The sequence below is a fragment of the Eulemur rufifrons genome, chromosome 9, assembly GCF_041146395.1.
Source record: "Eulemur rufifrons isolate Redbay chromosome 9, OSU_ERuf_1, whole genome shotgun sequence".
Taxonomy (NCBI): Eukaryota; Metazoa; Chordata; class Mammalia; order Primates; family Lemuridae; genus Eulemur; species Eulemur rufifrons.
The window spans coordinates 12,688,995-12,704,606 of record NC_090991.1 but is presented as its reverse complement, the minus strand read 5'-3'; the positions used below and the strand labels follow the sequence as shown (position 1 = coordinate 12,704,606).

At 51.2% G+C, this 15,612-nt stretch overlaps 1 protein-coding gene across 6 annotated transcripts in view; it reads left to right on the top strand.

The window, feature by feature from the left end:
* The window catches only part of SLC13A5 (solute carrier family 13 member 5), a 29,404-nt gene extending 14,076 nt beyond the window's left edge, over positions 1-15,328 (top strand). For 5 of the 6 annotated variants that reach the window (XM_069482110.1, XM_069482107.1, XM_069482106.1 and 2 more), the window contains 6 exons: positions 2,379-2,591; positions 3,542-3,642; positions 4,531-4,649; positions 6,866-7,027; positions 10,137-10,274; positions 11,300-15,328. In XM_069482110.1, the coding sequence (XP_069338211.1) occupies positions 2,379-2,591; positions 3,542-3,642; positions 4,531-4,649; positions 6,866-7,027; positions 10,137-10,274; positions 11,300-11,431 (865 nt within the window). In that variant the 3' untranslated portion in view covers positions 11,432-15,328. The remainder of the gene's footprint in view (positions 1-2,378; positions 2,592-3,541; positions 3,643-4,530; positions 4,650-6,865; positions 7,028-10,136; positions 10,275-11,299) is intronic. The other variant, XM_069482109.1, reaches the window with a different exon arrangement.
* Positions 15,329-15,612: the final 284 nt, after the last annotated feature.

The window sequence follows — 15,612 nt, the reverse complement described above, 5'->3', positions numbered from 1 at the left end:
CAGGGTGGCTCACAGGAGCCTCGTTTTGGTTCCAGATCTGGAAGGCAGAGGACAGCTTTTATGTTCCGTTTGAAAATTGGGAACAATGCTCCGTCCCAGGCCACATCCGGCCACATACCAGGACCAGGTGATCCCTGCCCACCTCCATGGCCTCTTGCAGAGCCTCACCTGAGGCCGGGGAGCTACCTGTCTCAGCTGCAGGAGACGCCTCTACTATCACGTCTTACTGAATTGAGTTCCTCTTCTAGATGATTGTGGAGAACAATGCCAAGGTGTTGGCCTCGAGCCTAATCTACAAAAACTGTATCTTACTGAGTTTATGGGCAGCCTCCTGAGCTTTATCTAGCCAAGGGGGCCACAGACCCCCCGCCCAGGACTACCAATAACTATGCAGGACATTATTACCGGCTTATACCTGACTGTCCCAACCAGGCTAACCCCCTGCAATAGGGATGAGGGGTCTTCTGGACCCCTGCCATGGGCATCAAGGATCCTGCCCCTCCTTGGCTCTACAGTATCTTCAGTCCAAGTTCACCGGGGTGTATCATAGTGAAGATCGTTCTGCTGCAGAAGGACACTGTGGTCCCCACCCAACCCCAGGGCTCTCACAGGCCAACTGGATCCATATGCCCACATCTCATGCCAGCCTGGAAGTCACCAGATGAAATTAACCCAGAGATGGGAGGGAAACTGCTCAGTGGCCAGAGGGTCTTGAAGGCTTGGTGGCACCACCGTCAGGGACCAGTCTCAGTTGACTGCAAATTCCATGCAGCTCCACTACAGTCTGCAGCCACTGTGGTGTCTGGACGTGTCACCGGCACCAAATGCTGGCTTGGGCTCCTTATAACCCCTGCTGGGCAGCTGGGAATCCCACCGTCTCATCCTGGAAACCTGAAGCCCCTGGCCCAGCCCCGGTATCTCCAGGACGACAATGGCAGCAGATTGGTGCTTGTTAGAGCACAGACTTTACCAATCCAAGGCCATGAAAGCAAAAAGGCCCCCTCCCACATGAGCAGGGTGGTCCCCACAATCGATGATCTAGAGCTGTGGTCTCCAACCCCCGGCCCATGGACCAGTACTGGTCTGTGGCCTGTTAGGAACCGGGCTGCACAGCAGGAGGTGAGCGTGAGTGAGCGAAGCTTCGTCTGCATTTACAGCAGCTCCCCACCGTTCGCCATCCCCAGTCTGCGGAAAAACAGTCTTTCCTAAAACTGGTCCCTGGTGCCAAAAAGGTTGGGGACTGCTGCTCTAGAGGGTGACCCTTGGGACATACAGCCTTGCCCTTGTCCAGCAGGGAGATCCTGCCAGATGTACAGACCTGAGATCCCATCACTGCACACCCCTGAACACCCCAAGAGGCTGTGTCCTGACATCCTTGTGTCCCCGTGCTCCAGGCCATGCCACCATCACCGGCATGGCTCTCACACTCAAAAGCAGTTCAGGTCCAGCACTGGCTCCAGGAATAAGCGCTTATTCCACCAACCCCTGCCTTCCTTTGGCCCCAGGACGTACTCTCATAAGGGAGAGCTCTTCAGGGCAATGGTCGTGGCCCGGCCCCCCCTTCAGACTAACAGTGGCCGGAACAGGAAGGCACGAATGGAATTCTCAGAGAATATTTCGAGGCCCACATCCCGCACAGCAGTGACCCGGTTACCGCTCCCCACAGCCAAGCTACCCTCTACACCCCCCTCCTTCCTGCCCTCCCCATGCCAGCACCACCCTACAGGAGGCCCTGCAGGCACCCTGGACAATGGGCATCATCCCTAGGGGGCCCATCCAAGAGCAGAGACTGGGCTGGTTTCTTTCCTGGCCCAGCCATGCCTGCTGCTAACTCCAGGGTCTCCTGAATCCCTAATCCTATACCTCCAGCTCCCGGGAATGCAAGGACTCATCCTGCTTCTGACTGGCCCAGTCTGCTGGGACCTGTCCTTGCTCCCTGTGTTCTCCTGAGCCTCCTCGGTGTTGGGGGCTGGCATCCCGGCACCATCCAAGGCAGCTCCAGATCGAGGGGGGAGGAGGAAGACTTGGGGAGCATGAGAGGGAGCCCTGGTCCCACTTGAGTGGGCTCCAGACCTTCTTACGGCCTTCCCCCAGGTGACCCTGGAACAGCTGGTCTCCAGGTGACTGGGCACCTGCCAAGACTGTCTAGCCTCTCAACAGAGACTTTTCCCCTCTACATCCTGGGAGGCAGGGTAGGCAGATGAAGGAAGAGGAGGAGGAAAGAGGGAGGAAGGGACTTGCTGCAGGTCCCCCAGCAGGCAAGAGGCAGCACCGTGTGTCTTTCTGGCACATTCTGCCGTGCAAGATTCAGGCTCTGTCCGACCAGCACCTGAGCCAACCAACCTGCCCTGCTGTTCTCTCACCTTTGCATTCTCTAGTTTTAAAAAATCCTGGGGCTGCAAGCCAGAGCAGGGCAATGAGAAGGCTGCCTACGAGGTGCTCCAGGAGGAGTACAGGAAGCTGGGGCCCTTCTCCTTCGCAGAGATCAACGTCTTGATCTGCTTCCTCCTGCTGGTCATCCTGTGGTTCTCCCGCGACCCTGGCTTCATGCCTGGCTGGCTGTCTGTTGCCTGGGTGGAGGGCGAGACAAAGTAAGTCTTTTGTTCTGGAGAATTCTCTGGCTTAGTGCATTGCGCCTAAATGCTGCTGTTCTCGGCTACGGGCGGCTAGAGGAATGTCCGGGGCTGGGCACCGTGTTTGGCCGAGGCGCTTCTCCTTGGCTCTGGAGTTGGGTTTCAGAGAGCTCTCTGTTGGCTTCATGACGCATTTTTGTTTTTCTGACAGGTCTTCATGGTAAGACTGCAGGTGTGTTTTCGTGGCACTCTCTACTCCCCCAACAGGTTGAGCAGAAATGATCTGGCCAGGCAGGATGGCCAGAGCTGTGAAGATTTGCTAGGAGTAGGGCTCCTAGAGCTCTGGTCCCCCACTCTCTGCTCTGCCATCTTTCCTTTCTTACCTTTCTTCAGATCCAGTCAAGTCCCTCCCAAGATACACATCCGGGGGTCCAGAAGCTTCTTAGACAGAAACTTGGCAAAGGGGATATTTGTAGTTTCCCTCCTGGCTAGGATGTTGTCAGAATGGAAGTAAGGTTGAGAAACAGGTATTTTCTAGAAACGGCAGAAGATGTGGGTGGGGAGATGCTGCCTGTGATGGGTGATTCCATTTTGAGCATCTGCTTGGGTCAGCACTGAAGTCCTTATGGTCACCCTAGTGAACCCAGAATCCTAGAGAATCTGCCTGAGAAGGGGTCATGAAGTTCACCTGTGGAGCAGCGCAGGCCGGGAGGGTAGGCTGCTCAGGGTCACCCAAAGTTGGTGGCCAAGAGTATGGGCGTCTTGGTTTCCAGGCGAGACTCTGGCTACCACACCACTCTTGATCTTGGCTTTGGGGGCTCCAGTTTTCATACCCAGTTGAGCTTGTTTCTTCATGTAGGAGGATGAAGTTCAGACACTAAACTGCTAGAGTTAGCACAGGTTTGTTGAATGACTGTCTCTGTAGCAGTGGAGCTGGGCTGAAGGCCTGTGTGTTCTTCCCCACCTAGGTACGTCTCCGATGCCACTGTGGCCATCTTTGTGGCCACTTTGCTATTCATTGTGCCTTCCCAGAAGCCCAAGTTCAACTTCTGCAGCCAGACTGAGGAAGGTAAGGCTTCTCCCAGTCATCAGGATTGGGGTCTGGAAGCAAAGGGTCTCCGTGGGACTCCCCGGGCCCAGGAGGGAGAAAATCCCCTCCTGTCGAAGAGAACTGGCCATATTACAAAAGCCTGGGAGACAATGGTTTTCAAGCCAATGGTGGTATTATTTAGCACAAAATCTCTTCTCTTTTGCTTTTTGAACTTTGAAATCTTATTTATATTACAACAGGAGCAGAAAATATTTCAAATTCCCCATAATGCCATCAGTTTTTTTAATTTTCTCTCTTCCTCCCTGTCTTTGTTAATATGCATATATATTATATGGTTATAATCAAAACACACACAGTTTGGATCCTATTTCTTTGTTGTTTTGGTTTTTTGTTTTTGCTTTAGATTATACTATGAACATGTCCTACTATTGCTACGATCTTCAAATATCTTTTCTCCAATAATGGCATTATATTGCACTGAGGAGCTATAACCATGTTCCTGTTATGGAACATTTTGGCTGTTTTGCATTTTTGATATGATCAATTAATGTTTTCTTGTACCTAGCTTTTCTTTTGAGGGTACTTCTTCTCAGGGTAAATTTTTAGGAGTCATATTGGTGGGGAAAAGAATATAAATGTCTTAAAGACTCCTAAAATGAATGGCCAAGTAGCTTTTCAGAAAGGTTGTACCAATTTATAATGCTATCAGCAGTGTGTGTGATAGTTTTACCATATCCTCACAAGCAATGTATATGAAAATTATTGTAAATTTTAGCTAATTTACGGGTATGAGATGGTACCTCACTGTCCTTATTGGTTTTGTGCCTTCTTGGTTCTATCTCTATTGTTTTCTAATGCTGTTCTGGGATGTATGTGTGTGTGTGTGTGTTTATTTTTTCTTCTCAGAAAGAAAAACTCCATTTTATCCCCCTGCACTGCTGAATTGGAAGGTGACCCAGGAGAAAGTGCCCTGGGGCATTGTGCTCCTACTAGGGGGCGGATTTGCTGTGGCTAAAGGATGTGAGGTAACCTCTCCAGCCATTGGCTGCCTGGGGCCCCCTTCTTCCACCAAGAGGGTGGCCAAAGAGCTCCCATCCTGCATCCCTGGGCTTGTGTGTTTTTGTGTCTGTCTCCTCCATATAACTGTATATTCCTCGAGGACAGCAACTCTGTCTTGTCATCTGGGAACCCTGCACCACGAACAGGTCCTGGAAGAGAGAAAGTACTCTGATTGAATAAGTGACCCTGGTTAGCCAAGAGAGGCAGAGTACACTGCTAGGCCCCCTTTGGGCTTTGGTGATAATGACCTCTCCTTTGATTTATTCTAGGAAAATCTTTCTCCCAATGTATTGTCAATATTTTTGCTACTACCTTTGGTCTCCTACTTCCTGAACTCTTTGTTGACATGGTAGCTATTTCGAAATCTTTCTCTAGCTAAATATGTAGCAGCATAGGAGGAGAGGAACATTTTGGAAAACAGCCAAAAATATAACATTCCCTGCCTCCCTCCTTCCCTCCTGGGGAAGAAATGAGCCAGAGGGAGGGATGAGCCAGCTTGGTGCTGCTGTTCTCCAACTATCCACCCTCCCTCCCACCCAGGAATATAACAGACAGACTTATTGCTGTTTCCTCAATACCTAGGACAGAGCCTGGTGCATAGTGGGTCCAAAAAAAATTTTTTTTGAGACAGAGTCTCACTCTGTCACCCAGGCCAGAGTGCAGTGGTGTCAGCCTAGCTCACAGCAACCTCCAACTCCTGGGCTCAAGCGATCCTCCTGCCTCAGCCTCTTGGGTAGCTGAGACTATAGGCATGAGCCACCATGCCCAGCTAATTTTTCTATTTTTTTTTTAGAGTTTTTCTATTTTTTTTTTTTTAATAGAGTTCAAGCTATTGCTCAGGCTGGTCTTGAACTCCTAGTCTCAAGCGATCCTCCTGCCTTGGCCTCCCAGAATGCTAGGATTGCAGGCATAAGCCACTGTGCCAGCAAAAAATATTTTTTGAATGAGCAAATCCATCCATCTTGTCACCTTTCCATCTATCCATCCATTCTTCTCCCCATCCATCCATCCATCCATTCTTCTCTCCATCCACCCACCCATCCATCCAACATTCCTATTATGTCCCTAGTGTTAGGCCAGGCACAGAGATTACGGAGGAGATTGGGACATGGTCCCTGTTCTTGAGGACTTCACAGACTAGGAAGGGGCACATATCTGGAAAGGCATTTCAGGAAATGACCCACAAGCAAGGGAAAAGGCAGGAAGCATCTAGCTTAGGAGCAGGAGAAGATGAGGCTGGTGAGGCTAGCAGAAGCCACTTCTCCGAGGGCCATGAATTCATGATGGGGGTGTGGACTTGATTGTGAAGGCAGTAGAGAGCCATTGAAGTGCTGAGGCTGGAGAGTGACGTGGCAGGTCTGCACATGAGAAAGATCACTCTGCTGTCTGGGCAGGCCGGGGTTGGAGGAGAACCAGTTCAGGCTCTGTGTTCTGCACCTAACTCAGTCTCGGAACCATGGGCTCCAGCGACCATTCTCTCCTTGACATTCCCTCCTCCTTTGGCCGCCAAGACACAACTTTCTCCTGCTTTCCTTCTAACTTTGTTCCTACTCAGCTTCTGTTGCCGACTTTTCCTCGGTTCTCCCTTAAATAGGAGTGTTCTTCAAGGCTCTGTCTTTGGCCTCTTCTCCGTTACTCTTCATTCTCTCCCTGGGCAATCTCTTCTCAGCTCAAAGCCCCAAATCTAATCCCCAATTTCTGACCCAAATCTTCTGAGCTTCAGACACTGTGAGGCCTGAGAGGAGAAGAATGTGAGATGTTTTGGGTGACTTGATGGTTGATGGGGTATAAGGAATGAGGGGGACAGAGACCCCATAGGATGATGCCAGCCTTCTGGTTTGCCCAAACTGGGGAGCCCAGAGGGAGAAGAAGATTCTGAGCTAAAGAGGATGAATTTGAGTTGGGGCACGTTGAGTCTGGTGTGCTCATGGGACATCTGGGTGGAAATATCTAGAAGGCACATGGCTGTTTAAATCCAGATAGCAGAACAGCTGGGCTGGAAAAACAGAGTTAGGAGACAGCAGAGTAAGGATGGAGATTAAGGTCATTGGGATGGATGAGGTCACCTATGGAACGAGTGCAAAGAGAGAGAGAGAGAGTGGAGGAGGGGCTAAGCACCCCCAGCCCTGGAGGAGCCGTGAGCCAGGAGCCCCGAGGTGACTGCCCTCCCGGTGCTTCCCAGGCCTCCGGGCTGTCCGAGTGGATGGGGAAGCTGATGGAGCCCTTGCACGCCGTGTCCCCGGCAGCCATCACCATCATCTCGTCCTTGCTTGTTGCTGTGTTCACTGAGTGCACAAGCAACGTGGCCACCACCACCCTGTTCTTGCCCATCTTTGCCTCCATGGTAAGTAACGCGATGGCAGGGTGGGGGTGGGGGCTTGGGCCTCATTTCATGGGAAACCATCAACACATGACCATGTTCTGGGTCCCCAGAGAGGTGATGAAATTGGGGACGGAGCCCGACCAGGCTCTGTGGCTTGGGTCTGGGCCTGCTGTGGATCTGTGTCCTCGGCCGCCGTGCTCTGGGGGCCCTTGCTACCTTGCCAGTTCCTCTTTGTGTCCCCCACACTGACCAAAGCACCAGATGTGGACCAGGTGCTCCAAACTTATTTCATAAATCTAATTGGATTATTTTTTTAAGCCCAAGGAACAGGACTTGTGCCAAGGAAGAGTGGCCAGTGCCGCAGTCTTTGGGTTTACAGCAGAGGGATGCAGGACTGCAGAGCAAGGGGAGCACCAGGGCTGGGACCCAGCAGGGAGAGGCCTTGGGGGAGGTGGGGCTTGGGAACAGGTGGGCGAGGAGAGGGTGTTCTGGGAACATGGAGCAGCCTGGGGAAAGGCAATGGAGCACACTGCTGAGGACTCTGGGATCCTTGGTGGATGAGCCCAGGGCAAGGGATCAGTGGTGGCTGAGGCCCAAGAGGCGGGTGGTGGCGGAGGGGCTGCTGAGTGCCAGGCTAACGTGTCCTGTTATACGGGCAAGCATGTTTCTGAGTTGGGATTGAGAAGAAAGCAGAGCGTATAGGAAAATCGGTGGGGACGTTTCTTGCATTTCCTTCTGTCATTCATCGCAAAGCAGTGCCAGCCTCGGGGTGCTGTGGAAAGAGCCCTGGGCTTGCAGTGAGAAGACCTGAGTTCAAGTTGTGGGATCCCAGAACATGTCACTGAAGTTCCTTCCTCCTAGAGTTGAGCTGAGGGTCAAGTAAGATGGGAGCTATGAAAAGCCTCCGTAGACTGCAAAATGAGCATAGGCGAGGCCATAGTTATTCTGGAGTCGGGAGACAAACTTGCAAAGGACCTGAACTCGGGATTGAAGTTGGTAAATTTCCATTCGGCTGCCTGGGTGTCCACGTGTATAAAAAGCAAACCTAAGTGATTTTTCCCTTCCATTCCAAGCAAAGATGAAAGTGTTAAAAATAGCAGGGTGGCCTGTGTCCTCCTCCCCCAAGCAGGCCGCCCAGACGGATGCTGAGGAAGAGGAGCACCCTCGGATGCTGGGCACGGTGGTGGTGCCTCCCCTTCCCCAGCAGAGGCCCTGGCTTTGCCATCTCCAGCCCTAACAGGGAGCACAAGGGTCCCAACCAGACAAATGCAGGCCTTACCCTGTGGGGGTGGCCAGGTCCTTTGAAAACAAGTTTTTCTAGAACCAGAAGCCTCAGGCAGGATGTCCCACAGCTACCTCCAAGGCCCTCACACTCTGGCCTCAGCACCCACTGTGAGAAAGGGAAAGGTTGTGGTCACCAGCTGAGTCTCAGAGGAATGTGGGGTACACATGTCGTAGGGTACCCAGAGCCAGGAACAGCCTGGGCCCCTCCTGGGACCTCTCAGTTACTCCCAGAGGGAGTGGAACTTGGTGCAGCCTTTTCACGGGGCTGTTTACCAACAGGAACCGGAAACTTAAACCTGCTCATACCCTTTGACTCAGCAATTTCATGTCTGGGAATATATCTTAGAAAATAACCAGAGATGCCTAGAGCATATATTATGGTGATGTAAGACAGAATCGTTTAGTATAAAAATATATCCATAATAATAGGGGGTTGGTGAAATAAATGATCATATATCCAGATAATGTAATGCTATCAGACATTAAAAATCACAGTTTTAAAGAGTAATAAAGTGGGAAGATGCCCATGGTATAATTTTTTTAAGTTGAAAATATAATACATATATATGCCTTAAATGTGTCTAATGATGCAAAGAAGTGTACAGACCCCAATCCTCTAGCCTCCCTAGAGATGATTTCTGTTATTAATTACTTAGATGTCTTTCTGGATATGTCACACACACACATACACATACATGTATTCTTTTTAAAGAAATGGTATCATTCTATGGTCCTGTTCTATATCGTAATTTTAAAAAATGGCCGGGCGCTCACGCCTGTAATCCTAACACTCTGGGAGGCTGAGGTGGGCGGATCGTTTGAGCTCAGAGGTTGAGACCAACCTGAGCAAGAGCGAGACCCTGTCACTACTAAAAAAAAAAAAAAAAATACAAAGAAACTAGCTGGATAACTAAAAATATATATATATAAAATTAGCCGGGCATGGTGGCACATGCCTGTAGTCCCAGCTACTTGGGAGGCTGAGGCAGAAGGATTGCTTGAGCTCGGGAGTTTGAGGTTGCTGTGAGCTAGGCTGACACCACGGCACTCTAGCCTGGGCAACAGAGTGAGACTCTGTCTCAAAAATAAAATAAAATAAAATAAATAAATAAATAAATATTTAACCATAGGTCTTCAAGATCTTTCCATATTAGCACATAAAACCTACCCAGTTCTTCACAGCTGCATGCTATCCTGTTGTCTGTGTATACCGCACTGTACTTAACCACCCTGCTATCGATGACCATTGAGTCTGCTTCCTGTGTTTTGCTGTTACATTGTTGCAGTGAACATGTTTTCATATGTGTCTGCCATTATGTGCATGTAAATCTGCATGATAAATGATTAATTTTGATAGATTTTGCAAATTATATCATCCATTCATTCATTCAATAAATATTTAATGAGTGCCAACTCTCTGCTAGGTGCCATTAGGTCTGGCTGAATTTTTAAATGTAGAATAAAAAAGGTGGATACCAAATTCCATATGCAAAATGATCTCAAATGTGCATCAAACCACATACGTCCGCAGACGCATAGGTAAGTGAGAGGATATGCATCCTGCCCTCTCGGCTATAAAACTGAGTGCAGTCTAAGTGCTCAGCACAGTCTCTGGCACATAGTAGGTGCTCAGGAAATGTATGTTGAATGAATTGAAGGGGGAAGTGGCCTCTGAGCTCAGCCTTCAGTGTTCAGTAGAGCAATCAGCCAGAGAGAGGTGGCAACAGGTAGAAGAGTCAGCAAGACAAAAGCACCCGCACGGTGCGCTCAGAATGCTTTTCAGAACTGGGCCCTGGGAGCTTTTGTGTTCTGTGCCGTGATGCTGCAGTGCTGTGTTTTTCCCCAGTCCCGATCCATTGGCCTCAACCCGCTGTACGTCATGCTGCCCTGTACCCTGAGTGCGTCCTTTGCCTTCATGTTGCCCGTGGCCACCCCGCCGAATGCCATCGTGTTCACCTACGGACACCTCAAGGTTGCTGACATGGTAACACAGCTGTTTTCATTTACTCCTCTCAGATGCTAATGCTGCTGTTGTCTGTGAGAAGGGATGATGCCCCATTTGTGAATGTGTGAGTTTCACAATGATGTCGTAGGATTTGGAGTACCACAGAACATCCAGACCCATACGTGTTGTTTACATTTACAATGCAGCTTTTCTCCTCTTTTGAAATGACCTCAAACTTCACAGTCTGTCCTGTTCTCCCACCTGGAGAAGGCCGTGCAGGCACCAGGGGAGCCCTGGCTAAGGGCTGGGAAGGGGTGGGGGCGGGGGGCTCACATGGCCGAGGACGGACTTCACAAACCAGCAAGAACCCATGAGAGCAGTGAGGCGGGGCAGGCTGAGACTCGGGGGCAAAGGTTACTGACAGTCAAAGAGATTTGTAGAGGTGTTGGAAGAGGTAGAAGCAAGGAGGGGTAGAGAGACCACTGCTTGAGAGTAGATAATGGCTTGGAAACAAATGCAGCCAAAGGAAGGACTCTTCGTGCCTGGCTTGGCTTTGTCACCTCTGGTGGGAGGAGGGCAGATTTCCAGCTCTGGGATGGGGAAGGGGCAAGTGTGTGAGCCCCAGAGGCAGAAATGAAGGTCACTACCTTGGACCAGCCAGGTGCTGGTTACCTCCGAGCCTCCGCTGGGCATCTTCGGGACTCCATGGAGCACTTTCTCAAAGAGGGTGGATCTCAGAAACCATGGATCGCTCTGCCACTACTTCCCTGAGTGCCTCACGTCACCCCTGTGAGGTCATTTTTCCAAATGCTAAGATGGGCGTAGGGAACCCATCTATCCTGCCTCCCGCCCGGGGTGCTTTGCGCACTGATGATGCCTAGTGGACAGGAAGCTGCTTTGTCTGGGGTGGGAGGAGCACAGAGCGTGGCCTGGGACATCGAGGCCCAGCAAACCGGTCCTTTGTCCTCCTCTCTGAGAAGACGAGTTCCCAGCATCCCCTGCACTCTTGTCCTGACAGCCCAGCAGACCTGAAGGCGCTGATGCTGACCCTATTTTTCTTCCAGGTGAAAACAGGATTCGTGATGAATATAATTGGAGTCTTCTGTGTGTTTCTGGCGGTCAACACCTGGGGACGCATCATGTTTGACTTGGATCATTTCCCTGACTGGGCTAACGTGACGCACACTGAGACTTAGGAAGAGCCACAAGAACACGCACACAGCCCGGCCCTCCTGAGGACTACTGAACCTTCTGGCACACCTTGCACAGAGTTTTGGGGATCACACCCCAAAGTGACTCGATGATGCCCACACCCCACCAAGACCCAGCCAGCGGGCCACCTCTTTTCTTCCTCCAGGCCCGGACACAGAGATGGGGATGGGCAGCCGGAGGGCAGGCTCAGAACTGAAGGGAGCCCTTCAAGAGGCTGCTGGTCCCCATCTTTCCCGGAACCCTGCCATCTTCTCTGGGATGGCGGGCAGCAGCGGGGCTGGGACACAGGCTCCTGTACTCACTCAGGCTCGAGCAGCCGCCATGCTGGCCTCACACTGGGCTCTGGTTTTCACTTTCTTACTCCTGGGTAGTTTGAATGGGAATCAGAGCCCCAGGTTGGAAGCTGAGAAAACAAGCTGCCACTCCCCTTGGGCCGCCTAAGATCATCTCTGTCACTCTGAAGGGGACACCCCAGCCAGGGGCAGGATGCTGGTCTTGGGCAGCTCCCACCGCTGGAGTAAGAGTGGGAATCAGAGCCTCCTGGGGACTCTCAGAACTCCTTGTGCGGCCACCACGAAAGGATGAGGGGTTTGAGTCGCTAACTTCAAGATGACACGTGGCTTCCCTCCCACAGCGCACCGCTGGCCAGCCTGCTCCCCTCCTCGCCTGCTCCATTCTAACTGACAGTTCGGACCCCTGTCCCAGCTCTCCAGTGAGCTTCCTTCAACTCCTAGCTTCCCCGTGCCTGGGCCAACATCTGCTGAGATGCCCTGGCTGGGGCCCTCCGGCCTCCCCCTTCTCTCCGGGCAGGTCAGTGTGGCTCTTCTGCGACATGCTTTCCCTGCCTCCCTACACGGCTGGGGTCACACTCCAAGGATGGGCGGTGATGGCACTTTGGAGGCCACAGTGGGGTCGCTAGGTCCTCCCTTACCTGCAGGCCCAGGGTGGACAGCTGCTGAGGTCTAATAGCTGAGTCATTTCAGAGTTTGTTTGTCACACCAGAGCTTGAGCTTCTCTGGGGGAACCCCCCGTTTGTGACTGGCCTTCACAGCCAGGCCTGGTGGCGACAGAGCATCGCTGAGAATGAACAGTGCCCGGTGCCCCCTGAGCAGACAGCCCCCGTCTGTGAGCGATCCGCCTGAGGTTACTGCGGCAGAGACCCCAGAGTGGCCGTGGGAACCCTCAGAACCCTCTGTGAGAGAGACATGAGAAACAGCCACCCTCTTGCCCCCAGGCCCATTTGCCCTCCTGGTGCTGCTCTGGAAGGGAGGCAGTGGCAGACGGATGAGGCCCTTGGGTGGCGTTTTTCAGGGCAGGAGGAAGTATGGGAACCTAAGGAAACCCCATCAAGGACCAAGTGTCCATCTGGTTCCTTGGGTGGAATAATTCTTGACCACACTGTCGAGATCATGCTCTCATTAAATGCTCCGTCTCCCATGGAAAGTTCCACTGTGCCGTCTCACCTCTGGTTTTCTCCCGTGTGTGTTGGGGTGCAGGGGAGGTAAATGAACGAACGATTGCTTACTACCCACCGCCTGGGTGCCAGGCCTTCCTGGACCTGGTGAACCCACTAGTTATCTCATTCAGTCTCCGCAGCAACCCTGTAAGACAGGCAGGTGTTACTGTCCTTGTTTGTCTTTCAAGAAAACTGAGGCTCAGAGAGGCCAAGTGAAGTGTCCTAAGTCATACAAGTGAGTGGCAGTTACAGCTGCAACCCAGATCTTCTGACTCCTGCCCACTGCGCCTTCGTCTAGACATTAAGGGCCTCGGCCTTATAGGGCTTTTAGGGAAAGGTGAACGGCCAAGAGCAAGTCCACAATGAGGTCCCGCCTGTTTAGGGAAGATCACCAAACATGAGTCCCTTTCTGTTGCCTCCTGAGATGGGCTCATGGCAGAATTGAGTCAGATAGGGGTGGTCCTTGCCCTAAGAAGTGAAGAGTTTGGTTGGGGGGGAGCAATAATGGAAAGGAAAAACTGACGGCTTCCTTCTTGCACCTCCCTCCACCACTCCCTCCACCACTGCCCTCCACAGTGCTGCTGTTCACTGCTCTGCCCCACCAGACTGAGGGCTTCACTGCCCGCTGGGTCTACTGCCAGCACCTTGGCTGATCCAGAGCAGGCCACAGTAAGTGTGGTTGATAAATTAATGATTGATCGGTGTGGTCCATTGGGTGCATGCTTGGTGGTAGTGAGCAAGGTCAGTGAAGGTCATCCCAGACGGGCACTGAAGGATGAGTAGGATGGCCAGGCATGATGGGGGGGCTTTGGTGGGGTGAGTGGAGGACTCCACCCTCTGGTTGAGGGCTGACCAAAAACTGGGTGGAGAGCTTCAGGACAGCAGGACTCCCAGCTGCGAAGGCTGACCGGAGGCTGCTTCTAAACAACTTCTCTTAGCGTCAGCTGGGGTTGCACCAACATTTATGGGCTGTGCCAATTAGGAATGCTTTTGACTGCAAATAAGAGAAAACTCAGCCAACAGTGGCTTAAACCATGAGGCCATTTGATGTTTACTTAACAGAATGTCTGGAGGCAGGTGGTCGCTGGCATTGGTTCAGCGGCTCAATTTGGCCACCAAGGACTTGGGCTCCATAGTCCACTTGGTCTTCAGGGTATCACACCTTTACCCCCATGTGTTACGCTTAGGCTCATACACAGTCATGTTCCTTCAAGGCAGGAAGAAAGGGGTTTGTGGGTAGGGCCATGATGGTGCCTAACTGCATCTCTCGCTTTGATTAGGAAAATAAAAGCTTCCTCAGAGGCCCCATACAGACTTCCCTTTATGTCTTACTGGCCAGAACTGAGTCGCATGCTCTCCCTTAGGCCCATCTCCGGCAAAGGGGAACTGGAATACCACGAGACCAATTAACGTTCATCTCTTAGGGTTGGGGAACTGGCCTAGGTTTCCTGAAATCAGGAGATTTCCACCCAGTACAAAATATGGGCTCTGGGGTGAGAAAAGGCAGGGGAGCTGTTGAGTGGATGGTAAGTGTCTGGCATGATCACTCCAGGAGTGCAATTTTAACTCTTTTGCCAGGGATTTATGACTCCACAAGGATTCTTTGCATTCCAGAGGTCAAGCCCCCAGACTCCTTATCGTCTGGTCCCTGGATTAGCAGCTCCTGAGGGCAGGCCACAGGTTTCCTTCTCCCTGGCGGAGAGCTTCCTCAGAGAAGAACCTGGTCCTCCCCATCTGGCAGAGCCAGTGAACGGGGCATCTACCCGGGACAGAGGTGGTCTTCTCTCCTCCTCACCATCTCTTGCCTACTAACAAAAATAATGGGCAGTGAGATTTTTCCTCTGGACTGCAAGCAGGGTATCAACTCACCAGCACAGAGTGCAATCCTTGACATGAGTAAGGATGTTCTTGGGTTAGACCCTTGATGGTGTATTCTTGTTTGTGGAAATAAGACCAAATGCTGGGGTGCCAGGTTAGATACTATACCTGGCAGTCCTGTTCTTAGCTCACAATCCCGTTGTCAGGTGCTCTCTCCCCTAGTCCTGCAGCCTCTTAAAAGCCTTGTGTTCTAACCTACCAGGGAAGGTTTTTGTTTGTTTGTTTTTTAAATCTCTTCACATTTAAAAAAAAAAGTTTCAAGACAAATCTTCCACGTCATGGGGTGGGCTTTTATATCATACAACTAGACGTTTTGTCCTTTCAGGTGGAAGTCTTTGTAATCAGATGTTCAGTTTACTTTACATGGTGTCCTGTACCAGGACGTGGCTACACTCCCTTCCTTGCCCCACAAACATCTTCCAGGTGCTTCCCTGACCTGCTTGTCCGAACGCCCACCGCCACCTGCAGGACCACAGGCCTCCCATGGCTGCCAGTCGTGTCCCTGCTTCCAGGTATCAAGGGCAGAGAAATATTAAAATTCAATCTCAGAACACCTTGCCATCCAATCAAGAAATTTTAACTAGTTTTTAATAGTAAAAAATTAATATGAACATAGTAAAAGAAATTCCAACAGCACAAAAAAATACCAAAACATGTCCCTCCCGCCTCAGACTTTGAGTCTACAGACCCCTCTGAGAAAGCATCCATTGTCAATAGTTTTTACATATCTTTCTAGAAATATTATATAGACACCATATTATGTAATAGGGTATATCCCCTTTATTACGTACATATGGGAGCGTACTATACACGTTTTCTGTCCTTGTTTCT